The sequence below is a fragment of the Rhinolophus hipposideros genome (assembly GCF_964194185.1).
Source record: "Rhinolophus hipposideros genome assembly, chromosome: X".
NCBI classification, from domain to species: domain Eukaryota; kingdom Metazoa; phylum Chordata; class Mammalia; order Chiroptera; family Rhinolophidae; genus Rhinolophus; species Rhinolophus hipposideros.
The window spans coordinates 78,936,023-78,958,506 of NC_138046.1; the positions used below are offsets into that span (position 1 = coordinate 78,936,023).

At 34.6% G+C, this 22,484-nt stretch overlaps 1 protein-coding gene across 24 annotated transcripts in view; it reads left to right on the forward strand.

Annotated features, from left to right (window-relative positions):
* Positions 1-22,484, forward strand: part of ATRX (ATRX chromatin remodeler) — a 255,985-nt gene that overhangs the window by 87,173 nt on the left and 146,328 nt on the right. For all 24 annotated transcript variants that reach the window (XM_081043771.1, XM_081043772.1, XM_081043775.1 and 21 more), the window contains 5 exons: positions 3,895-4,028; positions 4,465-4,641; positions 10,349-10,442; positions 18,439-18,541; positions 19,886-20,113. In XM_081043771.1, the coding sequence (XP_080899897.1) occupies positions 3,895-4,028; positions 4,465-4,641; positions 10,349-10,442; positions 18,439-18,541; positions 19,886-20,113 (736 nt within the window). The remainder of the gene's footprint in view (positions 1-3,894; positions 4,029-4,464; positions 4,642-10,348; positions 10,443-18,438; positions 18,542-19,885; positions 20,114-22,484) is intronic.

Consider the following 22,484-nt stretch of genomic DNA (forward strand, 5'->3'; position numbering starts at 1 on the left):
TATTTCGTTTAGTTCTGTTCTGATTTTTGTTATTTCCTTTCTTCTGCTGACCTTGGGTTTCACTTATTCTTCTTTTTCTAGTTCTTTGAGGTGTAACATGAGCTTATGTATTTGGGATTCTTCTTGATTCTTGAGATAGGCCTGTAATGATATAAATTTCCCTCTTAAAACTGCTAGGATGTATTTTCATTGTCATTAGTTTCTATGTATCTTTTGATCTCTCCTGTAATTTCTTCTTTGACCTTGTTGTTCTTTAAAAGCATGTTTTTTAATCTACATGTAGTTGTGTTTTTTCCTGCTTTCTTTTTGCAGTTGATATCGAATTTCAAAGCCTTGTGATCAGAGAATGTGCTTGGTGTGATTTTGATCTTCCTAAATTTGCTGAGGCCTATTTTATGTCCAGTATATGGTCTATCCTTGAGAATGTTCCATGTACACTAGAAAAAATTGTACAATCTGATGTTTTAGGATGAAGTGCTCTATATATGTCAATTATGTCCATTTTATCAAATGTGTCATTTAGGGCTTCTATATCGTTATTTATTTTCTGTTTGGATGATCTATTCATAGCTGTCAATGATGTATTTAAAGTCCCCTAGTATAATTGTGCTTTGCTCAATTTCTACCTCTAGTTCTGTTAGTAGTTGCTTGGTATATTTCGGTGCTCCCTGATTGGGGGCATAAATATTGATGACTGTTATGTCTTCTTGTTGTACATTATGAAATGTCCATCTTTGCCTCTTGTTATCTTTTTCACCCTGAAGTCTGTTTCATCTGATATCATTATGTCCACACCTGATTTTCTCTGGGTATCATTTTCTTGGAGTGTCAATTTCCACCCTTGCACTTTGAGTCTATGCTTGTCCTTGTAGCTGAGTTGCCCCTGTGGGAGACAGCATATGGTTGGGTTTAGTTTTTTTATCCAATCTGCTACTCTCTGCCTTTTTATTGGTGAGTTCAGTCCATTTACTTTTAGGGTGATTATTGATATGTGAGGATTTCCTATCATTCTGTCTTTAGTTTTCTCTTAATATTGTGTCTCCATTGTTTCTTTGCCTTTTTGTTGTTGTCTATACTTTCTGTGTGGTGATATTCTGTGATGTTTCCCTCTGTTTCTTATTACAGTATGTATTTCAGTTCTGGATTTTTTTGAGTGGTTACCGTTAAGTTTATGTAAAGGAAAGTTTGGTATTTAGAGTATTCCATTTTCTTCAGCACGCTTACTCTCTCTATTCCCATATTCTGGTGTAGGCGTTTACTTTCCCCCTTTTTATGTTTTGGTTTCCACAAATTGTCCCTGTTGATGGTGGTCGAATAGCCTCCTTTAGTATTTCTTGTAGTGCAGGTCGTGTATTAGAAAATTCCCTCAGCTTCTGTATGTCTGGAGAGGTCTTTATTCCTCCTTCATACCTAAAGAGTATCTTTGCTGGATATATTATTCTTGGTTCATAATTTCTCTCTTTCAATAGTTTCATTATTTGGTTCCATACCCTCCTGGCTTGTAGAGTTTCTGCTGAGAAATCTGATGGTAATCTAATGGGTTTTCCTTTGTAGGTTACCGTCTTCTTTTCCCTGGCTGCTTTTAGGATTCTTTCTTTGTCGTTGACTTTACACAGCTTTAAGACAATGTGCCTTGGAGAAAGCCTGCTGAGATTGAGGTCTGTAGGTGTTCTTTTTGCTTCTTGGATTCGAGGATCCAGTTCTGTCCACAAGTTTGGGAAGTTCTCATCAACAATTTGTTTGAATATATTATCTGTTCCCTTCTCTCTTTCTTCTCCTGCTGGTATGCCCATTATTCTTATATTGCTCTTTCTGATGGAGTCAGAAAGTTCTTGTAGAGTTCTTTCATTTGTGTTAAGTCTCACGTCTCTTTCCAGGTTTCTATCTGCTATGTGTAATTTCCAGGTTTCTATCTGCTATGTCACTGATTCTTTCCTCCATCTGGTCAGCTCTACTACCTAAGCTGGTTATTTCATTCTTAATTTCTTCTATTGAGTACTTAATCTTCAGAAATTCTATTTGGTTCTTTTTTAAAATTTCAATCTCTTTCGTAAAATGCTGATGTTGTTCTTTGATTGTGTTTCTGAGTTCATTAAACTGCCTTTCTGTGTTTTCTTGTGTCTCGTTGAGGTGTTTCAGAACTGCAATGTTGAATTCTGTGTCATTTAAGTCTCATATTTCCATATTTTCAAGTTCCTTATGTGGAGGCTTTTCTCTTTGTTTTTGAGGTGTATTATTGCCTTGGTTATTCATGGCAATTACTAATTTATGATTTCTCATCCTAGACATCTACAGGAATGGGTTCTGCAACAGGTTGATAGGAAGAGGTGTTTCTTTTGTTTTCCAGTACTTGTTGGTAGAATGTTTTATTTTGTCTCCGACTGCAACCTTTTTTTTCTCTCTCTCATGGTAGTGCTATGTTTTCTTTGCACTACTCCAGCTTCTCACACAATGGGGAAATTCCCTGGGAGACCGGCTTCCCCTCTGTTAATAGTTTGCCTGGGTCACAGGGCGCAGTGTCCATGTGGGTATGGTGAGAGCTTTTGAAGTTCCAAAGCTCTTCCTGAATTAGATTCAGAGCCTGTATGTTCCAGCAGTTCTGTTGACTCCTGCAGGGATCTGCCCAGATAGGTGGGGTCAGGGGTGGGGCGAGTTGTGAGAGGTGGCCCAAAGCAATGGTGGTGACCACCACCACAACCGTTCCTGCTTCTACAGCTCCCTATGTTTTGCTGGAACCAGTTGGGCTGCGAATCTCTGTCTGTGGTCCACAGTTCTCAGAACAGCAAATATTCTGTTCTTTTGATCTGACACTGCTATTGTTCTGCTTCTAGCACCGGGCAGGTGGTGGCGGGGCGAGCTCTGGGAGGGCAGGGAGGGGGACGACTAGTCTCAGTGCCTAAGGCTTCCATTCTCTGCTCGGCAGTGAGGGCTTAAACCACCGTTTTCAAAGCCTTTTTCCCTCAGTCGTTTCTCCAAGGTCTCTGCCGTGAGCGTTGTGTTCAGCTGTGTTATATGCTGTCCCCTCAGCCTTGTGGGCCATAAGCGGAGCCCTAGCAGTCCGAGTTCTTCCATCTCTTGCAGCTGCGGTAGTTCCGGGATGCAGCGAGCTCGGAGCACTGAGCTAGGTCTGTGTCCTGCGCCTACGCGGCTCCTTCTCTGCACTTCTCCCTTCCCTCCTCCTCCACTTGTGCGATTCGCCCACCTTTAGGTTAATTCAGTAGTTGGCCTCTTTGTCTTGCGTGTCTGCTGTGCAGGAGTTATTGTTGTTCAATTAGTTGTAAATTTTAGGGGAGCTTTACAGATGCTCACCTCATACCGCCATTTTGATGATGTCAGGCTGTAAATTGAAATTTGAGGACCAAAATTATTACTCCCCAGTTTGAGGCACTGTCTTATAATAAAGAGGTTTATCACATACTGATTTTCTAAGAATATGTTTCTAAGAATATATTTTCTAAGATAATGTTTCTAAGAATAAATGTTCTTGTGGAGTTTTGTCTTGGAATGCCATTTTTGTCTTTGTAAGTAAATTTGTTATTGTGGGCCTGTCTGATATTGTAGTTATTGAATGATGGCAGCAGAACAAGTATAGGATTGGAAGATTGTCCATCATGAAGTTTACAGTTGGTCAAAATTGTTAGTGGAAATGTCCCTCAGATTTTTCAATATATTGCAGAATTACACTGAATTGGGAAAATACCAGTGCTAAGAGCATTTTCAAAAGTTTAAGTTAGTAGCTTATGTTAAAACATGGTCTGGTAGTCTTTTATTTATAATGTAAAGTCTGTTGACACATTTATCTTTCTTTTGAAACAGAATTATTTGTTTTTGTTTGTAATTTTTGTTTTGTTCTTCACCAAATGCATAGTTTTTTATTGTCTTTTTACTCTCAAGAATTGCCAAGAAGATGCTTTTAGAAGAAATTAAAGCCAATCTTTCTTCTGATGAGGATGGATCTTCAGATGATGAACCAGAAGAAGGGAAAAAAAGAACTGGAAAACACAGTGAAGAAAACCCAGGAGATGAGGGTAAGCTCCCCAAAGAAAAGTACAGGATACCATAATTTGATTGTTTTTCCATTTCAATCTTTGAAGACTATGTTAATACATGCATTTGAAGTTTATTAACGTTTTTAAAACCTTACAACTTTTACTCCATTTGAGTATCTGGTAGTTATTGTGCACATTTTGTCAGTTACTGCCTATAAACAGATGATTTTCAAAGCAAATTTTTTTTTACCTTTAAATTATTTACAAATATGTATTGGTGATGTTTAATCAATATTTAATAATAGTAATAGATCAAGTCTGATGTATGAGATTGCCTCGTATCACCAGTGATTCCCAGGTAAGTACATAGTTCTGGTCTTTTTTATAAATCATGAAAATTGTCAACAAAATGGTTTTAGAAAACATTTTAAAAATAAAAGCCTGAAGGTTTTCCTGATTTGTTTTTTCCATTTAGAAGTAAAAAATCAAATCAATACTGAATCAGATTCAGATTCTGAAGAATCTAAGAAGCCAAGATATAGACATAGGCTTTTGAGGCACAAACTGACTGTAAGTGATGGAGAATCTGGAGAAGAGAAAAAGATGAAGCCCAAAGAGCACAAAGAAGCCAAAAGCAGAAATAGAAGGAAGGGTAAGACATTTTAATTTTGAGTGCAAGGAACATAGTGGTTTTATAAACTAATTATGGTAATGAAATTTAAGATATCTGCTCCAACAGTTGACCACCCATATTAAGTAAATACCAGCACACTGGCAACAACTATTCTTACATGAGAGTGAAATAAAGAAGTTAGAGTGGGAAGATACCTCAGAAAGTTGAGAGATGACACAAGAATATTTTTAACCTTTAGTAGTTACACACATTTAGATTAAAGAGATAAATAAGTATGACAACAAATGAAAGCTAAGAAATATAGGATTGCGTATAACTTCAGGAAGAAATAATTCTTTTCTAAGGAACTAGATAAGATACAATTAGTTTAGGTACATTTATGCAAGTTTGTATGCAAAACTTATATGTAGTCAGATTAAACTTTCATTACATTAAAGTTTGTATCCTTCTGCATTGAGTGCTTACATGTTTTCAGCATCATGGTAAACACTGAGGATACAAAAATGAATAAGGAAATCATTATCTGGTATGGTAGTTTTCAATCTGGCTACACATGTGAATTACTTGGGGGATTTTTAAATATACTTGTGACGGGGCTCCATCCCAAGCCAATTACACAGCATAACAGGTGGTGGTGGCACCTAGGTATCTATACCTTTTAAAAGCATCTCTGATATTATTCTGGTAAGTAGCCAGGTTTGGCAGTTATTGGTTTAGTAAAAATTATCGAAATTAATATTATAAGAAATTATAGCAGCATGAGGGATGTCTTGTATAATAGAACTACTGTATAGTGTGGCACAAAGGAGTATTTCTTTAGCTTCTTAATGGGTGGGGGTTATCCCCAGGGAAGACTTCATTAAGATGAGGGGCTTCACTCAGTGGACCAAGTTGTAGATGGGAAGCAGGTGGATGTGTTGTGAAGATTAATAATGCAAGCAGGGAAAAATTTTTTAAAGCCTCTTCAAAATGGTGAATGGTGGAAGGGGTGCAACTAATATGGTAGGGCTGGACTATAGGAGGGAATAGCTAAAGGAACAGCAGGAATGAAACTGGGCCAATCATGCAGAGACCAGATACTGGAGACTCTTGGCAGTAGCCCCAGGGGTACGTGAGGCTGTAGAGTAAAACATGTGTTTGGTGTGTTCTTTTTACTTGAGAGTTAGGGGAGAACATTCTTATATTAAATAATCACATGCATATTGAGCAATTAAATGCGAAATTTGTTAAGAATTTTGATTAACAAAAAGTTCAAAGAAAGCTTTTTGCTTCTTAGGGGCAGATACTGAACACTTTACTCTCCAACTCCTGGAGGGAAGATTAACTCTTCTTTTCTAGTAGGAATAGGAAAACATTTTGGGAAGTGACTGAGAAGTACATTAGGCTCTATAGGCTGGAGAGCAATTGAAAGTTTGTTTTATTTTTTTAATTTAAAAAAGTATTTTTAAAATCATAGCTCTATTGAGATTTAATTCACAAACAATAGAATTTACCATTTAAAATTGTAATTTACAGTGTACAATTTATTTTTAGTATATTTACAGAAGCGTGCTACCACTTACAAAAATTTTTATTTGGGGTATACTGTATATCCAGGGAAGTGTGCATTTAATTAGTGGACAACTTGATGAACACATATGGCACTTAGATAAAGGCACTGGGCATTCATTACTATCACTTACTCAAGAATCACAATCTCTCAGTACAACCATTCATGTTTCCCATTGAAAGTTTTTTAACCAAGGATGTCATATGATCAGGTTAGTTGCCTGTTACTCTGTGAGACTGAAGGCTTTGAATCTGTTTGGAGTCTATTGCTATAGTTTATGCCAAGTGTGGTTGGAGAAGAGGAGGGTTGACTTGAATTATACAGGAGGTTGAATTGTTAGACCTTATTAGGTAATATAAAAGAGAAAAGTCAAGGATGACTGTCAGGTCTTTGGAGTTGTCGTGGTATATTTTTAATACTACAAAAATAGTTGAGCTTGCCCAGTGGAGTTGTAATATTGCGCAAATGGAGGGCTAAGGAAAAAAATCTTGGAATTCTGACCATTTAAAGGTCTGTTGAGCAATGGTTACCCATTAAAGAAGGGGAAGAGGAAGACATTAATATGTCTATTAATACATATACTTAATATGTCATGGACATTTTCTTTTTTTTCTTCTTTTTATTGGGGAATATTGGGGAACGGTGGTTTTCCAAGACCCATCAGCTCCAAGTCAAGTCATTGTTTCAGTCTAGTTGTTTTGGGTGGAAGGGGGCGCAGCTCTACTCCAAGTCAGGTCGTTTGCAGTCTAGTTGTGGAGCACGCAGCTCAGCTTCTGGTCAAGTCATTGTTTTCAATCTAGTTGTGGAGGGCACAGCTCACTGGCCCGTTTAGGAATCGAAGCAGTGACCTTGCTGTTATGAGCACTGCCCTCTGACCACTGAACCAACCAGCCGCCCGTCATGGACATTTTTATGTTACTAAATAGTTGTATATCATTTTGTGAATGTTTATCTCATAAATTTCTTTACAACATGACTACAAGCTTGTCTTTCAGATTCTATAAAGGAATTGAATGATTTAGTAGGTTGCATAACCTGAATTCCTGTGCATCTTCAATAAAATGAGAAGTAGTGATTTTGCCTCTGAAGCTCTGCTCAGAACAGAGTCCTTTAGTAGGAAAGATTACATTCAAGATGCTTTATTAAAAAAAAAAAAGATGCTTTATTAAAACCGAGGTTTTCTGTGACCTATGTTTTCACTGTCCTCTTATGTGGGTAATTTATTACCCTAGTGGTTTTTGTTTGTTTGTGTAGGAGAGAGTAAAATTAAAATCTATATATTATCTATATTTCTAGTATGGTTATGATTATAGTGATTGATAACTGCCTTTGAAATGGAATGATTTTCCAAGTTTTGCATACTCTGGTGACCCCATATTGTCTGGAAACTTTAGTTGGGCGATGGGGAGAAATAAGAAAATAACTTACTAAATGAAGTGCAGCATGCGAACTTTAATTTTCACCTAAATTTGAAAAAAGTTATTTTAGTCATAATTTGAAAAATGTAATTATTGTCCTTAGATGATATTAAATTGATGTTATTTTTATCAAGTGTGGTAATGGTATTTAGTTATGTAGAACAGTAGTATCCTTTTGCTTAAGTGTAAGATGTCATGATGTATACACCGAATTTGAAATGGTTCAGTGCAAAAAAGTATGTGTGCATGTACAGAGATAACTCAAATGTGGTACGTTGTTAAGTGAATTTAGGAGATGGGATATGGATGTTCATTCAACAGTTCTTTCAAAGTTTGTTAAGTTTGAATATTTAAAAATAAAATGTTCGATGAAAACTTAATACTAGGCTTAAAATTATACTTAATCACAAAATTTGTGCGTACATGTGGACACGTGTTCTCCCACAGTTCCCAGTTGGTTAACAGTTTTTTAAATTGTTTTGTATTGTGGTAAAGTAATCACAAAAAAAATTTAACCATTTTAATCATTTTCGAGTGTACAGTTCAGTGGCATTAAGTATATTCACATCGTTGTGCAACTATCAACATCTGTCTATAGAACTCTTTCGTCACATGAGTAACTTCATTTCCATCTCCCCGCACAGCAATTTTTTAATAGTATTTACGTTTGTCCATATGTTTTTAGATGGATCAGACCTTTGGTTTTGATCTCAGGTCCTGATAGATCTTTTTAAAATAATTATTTTGAGATGATTTTAGATTTACAGAAATGTTGCAAAAATGGTAGAGTTCCTACATACCTTTCACCCAGCTTCAATACCTTATATAATAATACTATATAGTATAGTAATCAAAACCAGGAAATTAACATTGATTGATGCAATACTATTAAATAAACCAAGTGTTGGTAAACTACACCAGTAGGCTAAATTCTATCTTCGGCTGTTTTATAAAGTTATGTTGGCAAACAGTCATACTTAGTTACTGCTTTCATATGTTTATGATGGCAAAATTGAGTAAAGATGAGTAGTTGCAACAGAGACATTATATCCTATAAAGTTGAAAATATTTGCCATCAGACTTTTTACATCAAATGTTTTCTAACCTCTGAAGTAAACTATAGCTCTTATTTGGTTATCATTTTTCCCACTAATGTCCTTTTTGTGCTTCAAAATCTAATCTAGCACATCCCACTTTGTATTCATTTGGAATGTCTTAATCTACTCCAATCTGTGACAGTTCCTCTGTCTTTTCTTTCATGACCTTGACACTTTTGAACAGTATTGATCAGTTATTTTCCAGACTGTCCATCTATATGTATTTGTCTAATATCTTCTCATAATTGTATTGAGGGTACTATGCATTTTTACAGGAATACCACAAAGTGGTATTGAATTCTTCTCATTGTATCATGTCAAGGGTATAGGATGACAACATTTACTACTGGTAATGTTAACCCTGATTACTTGGTTAACTTGGTGTCTGCTGGGTTCTTCCACTGTACAAAATTTTTTTAATTCATATGTAATGAATATCTTGTGGGGTAATACTTTGAGACTATGCAAATGTCCTGTTTGTCCTCATACTTAAACCCACGAATTTTGGTATCCATCTTGCCTGAAGCAATTATTACTGTGATGTTTGTCTGGTGGTGATTTTCTATTTCTTTCATTACCTCTACGTTTAGTAATTTTAAGGAAGGGCTATCTGTTTTCCCCTATTTGTTTATCCCATTACTTACATTAATGTGGACTTATAGACATTTATTTTATTCTATGAGTTGTAATCCGATTGTTCATTTTGTGGCTCTTAACTGTTCCAGATTTGGCTATTGGGAGTGCCTTCAAGTTGGATCACATGTTTTGAATATGCCCCCATTATTTTTTGAGCACTGCTTTGCTTTCTGGCACCACAACATATTTCAGGCTCATCTTGTATTTTCCCAGTTTGGCTTCCGCTGGCCAGAAACATGGATATTCTCCTGGGGTTTTAGATACCTGTGTCATAGTGGCAATTTTAGGGGAGAAAAATAAAATGTTGGAGAGAAAAATGTCAGGAATTCTTATATTGTGATATGCAGGGTCCAGCTTCCACTTTACAGTGCTGTGGCTAGAAATGATGTTCTCCCAGAGTTTTGCTGTCAGCACCCTCTGCGTAGTTTTGGAATTCAGGTTGCCATCCTCTTTCAAAATCAGGAAAGAAAGGAGGGGGAAAAATGACACTCACAGCCATCCACCCTCAACCCTTCAGTTTTATAAGGATCATTATTCAAATTTTGATTTCAGTCCCCAATCTGCCTGCTATTGTTTCCTTTTTAGAGTCCTTAGGTCATTTCTTAATATATTCTGTCCATGAATGACAGAGAGTCTGTAATCACCCTTACTTCATTATGGCCAGCCTACTCTGCTTGTTTTGAATAAGCAGAATTCTTTCATTTTACTTTATTTACCTTTGGTAATTATGGATATATTTTATTGACAGGTAAATTCTCATTTTGTTAATTTGTATGCATTTAATACTTACATTTTAATGTAGAAGCATAGTTTTATAATCATAGTTGGAATACCTTGGAATTATTTTTCTAAATATCATTTGAATAATTAACTAGTCTAATCTATATGATGTAATACCCATTAATGTACATATTACAGATATTCTCCTCACAGTGCTCTAAGTTTTAATGTGAAGTTATTGACAAATTAAGTGAATTACATTTTATTGGGAAGTATTTAACAATTTAATATGCTTTTTATTTAAGTGAGCAGCGAAGATTCTGAAGATTCTGATTTTCAGGAATCAGGAGTTAGTGAACAAGTTAGTGAATCTGAAGATGAACAACGGCCCAGAACAAGGTAAATATTATAATTGGTTTTACAAAAATTTTAGGAATTAATCTGAATAACCATGTTTCAAATTATTTGTAGGAAGATTGCTATTACTAATAAATTTAAGTAAAATATTTAATATTTTGATTTGAAACTAATTGTTAAAATTACTAATTTAAATGGGGTGTTCATAACATATGAGTATGTATAATTGAACTGTGTATTCTAAACAAGGTGGACTTTCAGGGTGCAAAATCACTGGAGTATTTTTTGATTGCTGTGGTGGGAAGTCATAGTGTAGTAAATGAGAGATTCTGTAGACAAACTACCTTAATCTAACTCCTCACTCTATTACTTTCTATTTGTATGAATACTCTGTGCTTCAGTTTCCTCATTTGTAAAATGGGGTATTATAGTACTACTTATCTTATTGATTATTGTGGGCATTAAATGAGACGGTACATGTAAAGGACTTATAATAGTGCTTACTTGGCAAATAGTTAGTGCTCCATGAATGCTAATTACTGGTCTTAGTAGTAATATTAGTATTATAGTAATTAAGATGTGTTTGTTCTCTTAATGTGTTTGATCTAGATTATTAGTTATTTTAAATTTTGCTTCCTTCTTAGCATAGTATTTTACAATAATACTAACCATTCTAAGAATGTTTTTATTTCTTCCAGAATAATAATATGATCATTCTACAATTTATCAAATGGGCAATCTGTGTTTGTGTGAGTGTATGTGTGTGTGTGCACACGTGCGCTTGCATGCAGGTGTGTAGACACATAGTTGTCTACCCTTGTCAATTTTAAAACATTTGAGATTTTTTTTTTGATCATTACTTAACAGGTTTTGCCTGGAGTATACTAACATATTGTACTATAGGGAAATATAAAATAACTGCAGTGTGCAATGATAACTTTTAAAAACTGAGATAGAAATCATATAACAAAATTTACCATTTTAAAGTGTAGAATACAGTGATTTTTAGAATATTTACAAAGTCGCACAACCACTACCACTATCTACGTAATTTCAGAACATTTCCATCACCCCAGAAAGAAACCCTGTACCCAATAGCAGTCATTACACATTCTTACTGTATCCCATCCCCTGGGAAAAAGGAATCTATTCTGTATGGATTTGCCCATTCTGGACATTTCATATGGATTCATACAATATGTGGTGTTTCATAAATGAATTCTGTTGATTAGCATAATGTTTTCACGGTTCATCCAGGCTGTAGTTTGTATCAGTACTTTATTCCTTTTAAATTACTTTTTCAATGGTGGTTAAATACACATAACATAAAAATTTACCATCTTATCCATTAAGTGTACAGTTTAGTAGTGGTAAGTAGATTTATGTTATTCTGCAAGCAATCTCCATAACTCTTTATCTTGCAAAACTGAAGCTCTTGATTTTATTATTTTTAAATTAAATTTGTTGGGGTAACATTGGTTAATAAATTATACAGGTTATAGGTGTACAGCTTTATACTACATCATTTGTGTATTGCATTGTGTGCTCACCACCTAAAGTTTAGTTTCCTTCCATCACCATACATCTGACCCCATTTACCCTCTTCATCCTCCCCAACCCACGTTCCCTCTGGTAATTACCATACCGTTGTCTGTGTCTGGAGTTTGTTTCTTTTGTTTGTTCATTTGTTGCTTTTTGTTTTGTATCCCACATGAGTTCTTTCTCATCTGACTTCACTTAGCATGATACTTTCAAGATCCATCCAGTGTTGCAAATGGCAGTGTTTCACTTTTTTATGGGAGAGTAGTATTCCATTGTATATATGTACCGCATCTTCTTTATCCAGTCTTCCATTGAAGGACACTTACCGTGTTTCCCCAAAAATAAGACCTAGCCGGACCATCAGCTCTAATGCATCTTTTGGAGTAAAAATTAATATAATACCTGGTCTTATTTTAATATAAGACTGGGTACAATACAATACAATACAATACAATACAATACAAATGTATGATACAATATAATATAATGTAATATAATATAATACAATACAATACAATACAATATAATTATAATATATAATACCGGGTATAGTATAATATAAAACTGGGTCTTATATTAATTTTTGCTCCAAAAGACGCATTAGAGCTGATGGTCCGGCTAAGGTCTTATTTTCGGGGAAACACGGTAGGTTTTTTCCATGTCTTGGCTATTGTGAATAATGCTTCAGTGAACATAGAGGTACATAGATCTTATTGAATAAGCGTTTTCAAATTTTTGGGGATAGATACCCACAAGAGGGATTGCTGGCTCAGATGGCAGCTCTATTCTTAATTTTGTGAGGAATTTACATACTTTTTTTCCAACAAGGCTGAACCAAATTACATTTGGACCAGCATGTACCAGGGTTCCCCATGCTCCCCATCTTCTCCAACACTTGTTTTTTCTTATTGATAATAGTCATTGTAACAGGTGTGAGGTGTTATCTCAGTGTGGTTTTGATTTGCATTCCCCTTATAGCTAGTGAAGCCGAGGATTTTCATATTTCTGTTGGTTGTGTGTCTTATTGGGAAAAATGTTCAGGTCCACTGTCCATTTTGTAATTGGATTGTTTCTTTTTTTGTTGTTGAGTTATATGTGTTCTTTATGTAGTTTGGATATTAGTCCCTTATTGGAGGTACCATTTGCAAATACCTTTTATCATACAATTGGTTGCCTTTTTGTTTTGTTGATGGTTTCTTTTGCTGTGTGGAAGCCTTTTAGTTTGATGGAATCCCGTTCATTTAATTTTGCTTTTACTTCCCTGGCCTTAGTGGTCAAGTTTACAAAAAGCTCTCTGAGACCAAGATCTATAAGTGTAGTGCCTATGTATTCTATATGTATTTTATTGTTTCAGGTCTTACATTCAAGTCTTTAATCCATTTTGAGTTAATTTTGTATACAGTGTCAGATAGCAGTCCAGTTTCATTCTTTTGCATGTGGGTTTCCAGTTTGCTTAACAACATATTGAAGAGGTTTTGCTTTCTCCCTTATTCGTTTTTGGCTCCTTTTTTGATAATTTCCGATGTACCTTTGGGTTTATTTCTGGGCTCTCAATTCTGTTCCATTCGTCTGTGTGTCTATTTTTCTGCCAATACCTTACTGTTATGATTATTGTAGCTTTGTAGTGTAATGTGAAGTCAGGGAGTGTGATACCTTTGTTCTTCTCAGGATTGCTCTTTTTGTGGTTCCATACAAATTTGATGATTGTTTTGTTCTATTTCTTGAAAAAATGCCACTGGGATTTTGATGGGGATTGCATGAAATCTGTATATTGCTTTGGATAATATGGCCATTTTAACTATGTTAATTTCTCCAATCATTGAACACAGAATATCTTTCCATTTTTTTTGTTATCTTCAATTTCTTTCAAGCATGCTTTGTAGTTTTCTTTTTCCTTTTTTTAAATTTATTTTTATTTTTCAAATTTTATTGGGGAATATTGGGGAACAGTGTGTTTCTTCGGAGCCCATCAGCTCCAAGTCATCGTACTTCAATCTAGTTGTGGAGGGCACAGCTCAGTTCCAAATCAAGATGCAGTTTTCAGGGCCGGCCCGGTGGCGCAGGCGGTTAGAGCTCCATGCTCCTAACTCCGAAGGCTGCCGGTTCGATTCCCACATGGGCCAGGGGGCTCTCAACAACCAAAAAAAAAAAAAAGAAAAGAAAAAAAGAAAAAAAAATTAAAAAAAAAACTGTTCTTAAAAAAAAAAAAAAAAGATGCAGTTTTCAATCTTCAGTGTAGGGGGCGCAGCCCAGCATCCCATGGATGGGTTGAACGGGCAACCTTGTTATTGAGAACTCCTGCTCTAATCAACTGGGACATCCAGCCACCTCTCTGGAAGCTCAATTGCAGCTCATTGTCTTCAATCTAGTTGTGTAGGGTGCAGCTCACTGGCTCATGTGGGAATTGAACCGGCAATCCCGTTGTTCAGAGCTCACGATCTAACCAACTGAGCCATCTAGCCGCCCCAGCTTTGGGGTTTTCAGTGTATAGTTTCTTCACTTCCTTTGGTAAATTTATTTCTTGGTATTTTATTCTTTTTGTTGCAGTTGCAAATGGGATTGTGTCCTTCTTTTATTTCTCTGATATTTCATTGTTAGTATGCAGAAACACAACTGATTTTTGTATATTGATTTTGTATCATGCAACTTTACTGTATTTGTTTATTTTTTTTAATAGTCTTTATATGTTTAAAGTTTTCTACATATAGAATCATATCATCTGCAAATAGTGACAGTTTTATCTCTTCATTCCCAATTTGGATGCCTTTTACTTTTTTTTTTCTTGTGTTATTGTTATGGCTAGAACTTCCAGTATTATGTTGAATAACAGTGGCTAGAGGGTATCCTTGGCTTGTTCCTAATCTTAGAGAAGAAGATTTCAGTTTAGTTTAGTTTAGTTTTGTTTTGTTTTGTTTTACCATTGCATATGATACTAGGTGAGGGTTTATCATGTATTCCCTGTATTATATTGAGGTATTTTCCTCCTGTACCCATTTTCCAGTGTTTTAATCATAAATGGAGGTTTTATCTTGTCAGATGCTTTACCTACATCTATTGATAGGATTATAAGATTTTTATCTTTTATTTTGTTAATGTTGTATATCACATCATTGATATGCATATGCTGAACCATCCTTGCGTCCCTGAATGAACCCCACTTCATTGTGATGTATTCTTTTTTCAATGTATTGTTATATTGGATTTGCTGGTGTCTCTTTTTTTCAAGTTTATTGGAGTGCTGGTATTTTGTTTAGGATTTTTCCTTTGTTTATCAGCATTATTGACCTATAATTTTCTTTTTATGTGTGTTGTCCTTGCCTGGTTTTGGTATCAGTGCAATGTTGGCCTCGTAAAATGTGTTAAGTATTCCTCTTCTTCAGTTGTTTGGAAGAGTTTGAGAAGGATAGGTATTAAATCTTTTGAATGTTTGGTTTAATTCACCATCGAAGCCATGTGCCCCTGGACCATTATTTTTTGGGAGGTTTTTGATAATTTTCAATTTCCTTACTATTGATCGGTCTGTTTAGGTTTTCCAACTCTTCATTTTCAGTTTAGGAAGATTATATCTTTCTAAGAATTTGTCCATTCAAGTTTATCAAATTAGGTGGCATATAGCCTTTCATTGTATTATTGTATAATTCCTTGTATTTTTGTGGTGTCCATTGTAACTTCTCTTTTATTTCTGATTTTACTTGAGTCTTTTTCACTTTTTTCCTTAGTGAGTCTAGCCAGAGGTTTGTCAATTTTGTTTATCTATTTAAAGAGCCAGCTCTTTGTCACATTTTTTTCCATTGTCTTTGTGTTCTCCTTCTAGTATATACATTATTCTTATATTGCTCTTTCTAAAGGAGTCAGTTCTCATAGAATTCATTTATTTTTTTTAACTCTCAATTATTTCTTCCACCTCAATCATTTGTAGGTTTCCAACTTCAGAAACACTAATTCTCTCTTTCATCTGCTCTGCTCTGTTTCCTGAGCTCTCGAATTCATTCTGCATCCCATTTATTGGGTTTTTCAGCTCCAGAATTTCTTTTATAGTTTCAGTCTCTTTACTAAAGTACACCTTTTTGTTTATTAATTTTATTCCTGAGCTCATTGAACTGCTTTTCTGAGTTTTCTTGTATCTCATTGAGTTTTTTCAGAACTGCAATCTTTAATTCTCTGTCATTTAAATCACAGTCTTCCATGACTTATAGTTTGTTTTCCAGATAATTTTCATTTACTTTATGAGATACCTTGTTACTTTGGTTATTCATGGTAGTTGACTGATTATTTCTCCACCTGGGCATTTGAAGTAGTTTTTTAGTCTGTTAGTTATAACATATATTTTAGTGGGACTTTGATCCACTTTGGGTTAATTTTTGCATATGGCACAAGATAAGGGTCCAACTTCATTCTTTTGCATGTAGATATACAGTTTTCTTAGCACAATTTGTAGAAAAGACTATTTTTTCCCTATTGAATTGTCTTGATACCTTTGTGGAAAATCAGTAGACCATAAATGTAGTTTTATTTCTGGACATTAGTTTCTCTTCCATTGATTTGTGTGTCTGTCCTTTATGCCGGGAACATAGTGTCTGGATTAATGTAACTTTGGGTACCGGTTTCTAAGTCCAGAAGAACTTTCCTCACCAAAAATATTGTTACTGTTTTTCTTTTTTTAAGTGAGTTGATATAAAGAAAATAGTATAGTGTTTAAAATTCTGCTTTTTAGACATGATGAATATTTATTTTTATGTCTATATTGGCCATTTATATTTCTAAAGACCCTCCATCTGTCTTATTACTCATATACCAGATCTCTTCTATGAATAACTTAAAATGTTGGTCATTGGATTAGATTTGAGTTTTATCATTCTTGAACCTAGTGAAGTTATTTTTCTTTCTGTTTTCCTCTTTTTTAGGAATGTACACAAAGGTAAAGCAATTCTAAAATAGTAAATAATTCATTTAAGGAAATTCATCGTTAAGTATTTTATATTTATTTTTGTATGTACGTAAGTATGTATGTATGTATATTATTGATGTGTCCCACCCTGAACTGTTTGACACGTTATAGGTACCAATAAATGGTAAATGAATGAAGGCAATATACTCTTCTCAGTCATTGGATGAAGCCCCTGTTGGAATTCTAAGTGACTAGGAACTCAGCACTTGTGGGAGCCATCCCACCATTAAAAGCTCAGTTAGAAAATTTTTGCATCTGACCTGCTTTCCTGTAACTCTCTCCTATGGTTTTAGCTTAGCTCTGGACATGACAGGGACAAAGATGTTCCCTCCTGTCCCACAGGATCGTCCTTTCTATCTCTGAGGACTGTGACTATGTCCTTCCATCCTGTTTCCTTTACTCACTCTCCAAGGTTTCATTTGCTCACCATTTTAGTCACCTTTGCTGTACTTACTACACAGAGTACAGAGTTTCTCTGTGTTTCTCTCTTTAAAAGTGTGCACCTGGAATTGAACATAGCATTCGAGAGGTGGGTTTATATCAGTAGAATAGAGGAAGTCCCACTGTTGTTTTTTTTTTTTTAAATTCCCTACCTACATATACTCACATTTTATTATGGAAAATGTCAAGCATACTAAAGTGAAGAGAATAGCATAGTGAGCCCTGAGCCCTCAAGGATCCCTCCCCAGATTCAGTAGTTACCAACTCATGACCAATTTTGTTTGATTCACACTGCTTCTGGCTCAATTCTTCAATTATTTTAAAGCAAATCAGAAGTTTAATCAGTAAAGATGTCAATATATTTCTATAAAAGAATTCATTAAGTACAACAACATAACCATGACACTATTATTGCGTCTAAAAAAGGGAAAATTCTTTATCATCAAATGTCCATTTAGCCCAACTTAAAAACAGGTATAAACACTCGTGCACACCAACGTATACTCTACTCATTTTCAGGCAGAAATTTACAGTGTTTTTGATGAACATAATCTTTTTTGAACCTCATAAGAAACTAATGCTGAAAAATACAGCTGTTGCTTTTGCTCTATGGGTTAAGCTTAGGTAAGGACAGATGAGGACAGTGACGCTCAGAGAGTGACTGGAAGTCTGTGGGCAGTGGTAAAGCACAGGTTTTGGCACAAAACAGAGCTGTTTGAGTCACTCCTTTCCCATGTCCCCTCTGTGGGACCCTGGGCAAGCTACCTAAACTCTCTGAGCCTCAGTTTGTTCCCCCAGTAACACAGGACCTATACTGAAGTTGAAGAGCTATGGTCAGTATTTAAGGTATTAACCAAAGGGAAAAGGATCTGAACCCAGGTTTCCCGACTCCAAAGCCAGTGCTATGATCACCGCATCAAAAAGGTGATCAGCACCAATGACATTGAGTTGGACACAGACACACAGGAGGCGGGATGGACCAGAGAGAGCATCGCTCGCCTGGCTTTCTCCTTTCGTGCTGTGACTCGGCACCCGCTCAGGGCCCCCCGACAGACACCAGCCACCCAAAGGTGACTGGCCTTATTTTGCATTTTAAATGTTTTTTAGGTCTGCAAAGAAAGCAGAGTTAGAAGAAAATCAGCGGAGTTATAAACAGAAAAAGAAAAGGCGACGGATTAAGGTTCAAGAAGATTCATCCAGTGAAAACAAGGTAATAAGGACATTTACTGTGCACTTGAATTTTAACTGGTACATTGGACGATAGTAAGTATGTTATTACCTCTTTATTCCATTGGTTGTTTAAATTGTGGTTTATTTACTTTTTATACTTTTGTGGAAGGATTGACTTAGTGAGTGTATAAATATGCAGAACTCTTAATTTTGACATAATTGTTTTTTGTTTCTTAACTAAATCGAATGGAAATTTTTAGCTGTTCTAATTCATTATTTCACATCCGAAGGACTATAGAACTGTTGTGAAGTGTTTATATTTTCTGAAGACATTAAATATTTTATCCTGTATAATGTTTCATGTGGAATACATTTCTTCTACAAATGAAGTTATTCAATTTGAGTTTTCCACATATAAGCAGAATTATGCAAAGTATAAATACTCTGTACCATGTTTTATTCTGTCACTATTCTCTTTTGGGTGGGTTCATTTTTTTAAATGAACCTTTTAACCATTTGTAAGTGTACAATTCAGTGGCCTTAGTTACGTTCACAATTGAAAACTCTATACCCCTTAAACAGTAACTCCCCATTCCCAACTACCTCCAGCCCCTTGTACCCTCTATTCTAATTTCTCTGTGTATAAATTTGCCTATTTTTAAATAGCTCATATAAGTGGAGTCATATAATATTTGTCCTTTTGTGTTTGGCTTATGTTACTGGCATAATGCTTTCAAGGTTCATCCATGCGTTTGCATGTATCAGAATATCTTTTAAGGCTGGATTATATTCATTGTATTTATATGTAACGTTGTATTTATTCATTTATCTGTTGATGGGCATTTGGGTTGTTTCCATCTCTGGCTATCTTGAATAATGCTGCTATTAATGTGGGTGTACACATATCTGTTTGAATCCTGGCTTTTAATTCTTTTGGTTATAATCTAAGAAGTAGACTTGCCAGATCATGTGGTGATTTTATATTTAATTCTTTGAGGAATTGTCACACTGTTTTCTCAATGCATCAGGCTTTCAGTTTCTCTACATCCTTACTAATACTTGTTATTTTCTGTATTTTTTAAATGGCCATTTGAATAATATCTCATTTGTGGTTTTGATTTAAATTTCCCTAATGACAAATGATACTGAGTATCTATTCACGTACTTATTGAACATTTCTATATTTTTCTAGAGAAAAGTCTATTCCAGTCCCTTTTACCATTTTTTGGGTTGTGTGTGAGTTAATAATCCTGTTGTTTTGTGAAGTAAAATTCTGAAACTTTTTAGTATGTTTCCACCGTTTGTTGGTATGTTACATATTTTAATATGAAGTGGATAAATTAGGCAATTTTGTTGTATTTACCCTTGATCATTTAATTTCCAGAGTAATTCTGACGAAGGAGATAAAGAAGACGACGATGAGGAAGAAGAAGAAGAAGAAGAAGAAGATGAAAATGATGATTCCAAGTCTCCTGGGAAAGGCAGAAAGAAAATTCGAAAGATTCTTAAAGATGATAAACTAAGAACAGAAACACAAAATGCTCTTAAGGAAGAGGAAGAGAGGCGAAAACGCATTGCTGAGAGGGAGCGAGAGAGAGAGAAATTGAGAGAGGTAAGCCAGTTTTTATTTATGATTTCTTTTTAACATGATTTCCATAGATTCATAGATATATTTCAGTATTTCAGGAATAGAATGTTGTAATCAACCACAGATTTTTTAGTGACAGTTGTTTTTCCTCTACTAGCAGTATTTTATGCAGTTTAAAAATCTTCATTAGGCTATATTAATATAAATAGGTAGATGGAAAGAGTTGAGATTCTTGAATGATGAGCAGTGATTGTTTCATCTGGGGTAGAAAAATGTTTAAAAGTTAATGTTTAAATCCATAAAGCATTTCAAATTTTTAAATTTTTTAATTGTAAAAATTTTGAAGCATATGTATAGAGGGAAGGAGTAGTAGTATAAATTTCTTTGTACCCATTACTCAGCTTCAACAGTTTTGAAGACATGGCCAGTCTTGTTTCATCTATTCTCTTACCTTCAGATTATATTTTGGAAGCCTCAGAGACCATATCATTCTGTCTATGTGTAATTCATAATATGTTGTTGAAAGATAAAGGCCTTTTAAACATTACTACAGTACCATCATTACACTAAAAATTAACAATAATTCCCTAATATTTCCAATATCTAGTTATTTAAAATTCCTTCGTTTTCCTCATAACATAGTAATGGTTTCTAAAAATGGTGTGAACCAGAATCCTAAGGAGGTCTCAACTATATGTTGCATTTTTTTCTGCTTTTCCTTTTTTCCCCTTTTTGTCTTATAGTACATTAAGAAACCAGACTATTATGTGTGCACAGTTTTCTATATTTTGAGTTTTACTGGTCGCATCCCTGTGTTGTGTTTTCATTGGCTCCTGTGTGTCCTATAAACTGTTACTTAGATGGATATAGAGGCCTGATCAGATTTAGATTCATTTTTATTTGGAGGGGGCAAAAATACTTGTGTGGTAATACATGCTTCCTCTTGCATCTCACTTAGGGGTACTTTAACTCTAGTTGTCTCTTTTTGTGATATTAATTTTGTTTAAAAAACTTAACAATTTGGTAAATAGACATTAAACCCCTATATTATTATAATTTTCTTATTCTGATTTCTATCAGTATACATACGTGTTTCATATAGTTGTAATCGTTGTATATGGTATGTACTGTGTTTTACTCTCCCTTTTATTCAGTTTAAATGTATATTAATATATTCCATATACTTTTAATTGTTTTTTCATGCTTATTATGTAATTGAAATGTTATTTTTATTAAATTGAAAAATATGCTTTGTTAAAATTAAATATTACTATAAGGCTACATTGAAAAAATAACAGTTTTCTGTTCTACCTGGACTGTACTCAGGGGTAACAACTTTTAATTCTTTTAGCTGGTTTTTGTTTTTACCTGTATGTTTCTGTTTAATATGCTCATAATACTATTTCTTTATTTCTCATGACATTATTATATGGAAGTTATAGATTTAGCTCTCAATATAGTACCCATCAAAGATAGAGTTTCCTGTTCACATTCTCTCAATATGGTTTTATCACAGTTCAGTTAAATCATTAGTCAGTGTTCCCATGACTATAACTCTGTAACTATTCACAGCAGGGCTACATTGTGTATACTGAATGTTTATCTCATACACACATCTGCATGTGTATGTACACATAGTATATAATGATTACATTCCTTTGTATGTACTTTTTTGTTTGCTTTTCCCAGAGTTAATAATGTTTTGGATTTTTTCTCTTATTTTTCTATATGCTTTTGTGGTGAATTCATTTTCAAGCGTTCCAGCAAAACGCTAACATTCCTCAGTAATTTCAAACACATCAAGTAATTGATTAGTTCTAGTATTTTTCTTTGGATTTCCACTGCTAGAGCCTTGTTTTCGTACTCTAATCTGATTAGTATCTAGTTGGGCTTCATCTACTTTCACTGTTCTGAGAATTCTCTCACCTATCTCTTGTTCCTTAGATCCATATTTTCTTATGCACTTTATTTTCCAGAATTTTTGAAGTGGGATAATCACCTGACTTGAATGGATTAATTTGATCGTCTGGTAGATTTAACTGTTCTTTCTTTAGCCTTTCAACCAATTCTGCTTTCACTCCACATTTCTCCATAACTATCTGTGTTAACTGATACCTCCTAGTCCTGAACCTTCTGAGGAATATCAAATTTAGTACTTCTTATTTAACAAGTACTGAAGTTTCATCTTTCTTTATTATATCATTTGACACTTGCCCATATTCCTTGTGACTTTCACAATTTAGTTGATATTTCTTTTCTGCCAGGATCTTCCTCTTCTTTTGTACTTGTGTGATTTTAACTTTTTTTTGTTCTTCATTTTAGTAAACATTCAATCCACCAATTTTAGCCACTTATGTTTCTTTAGCTTAAATAAACTCTCCCAATAAATTTAATA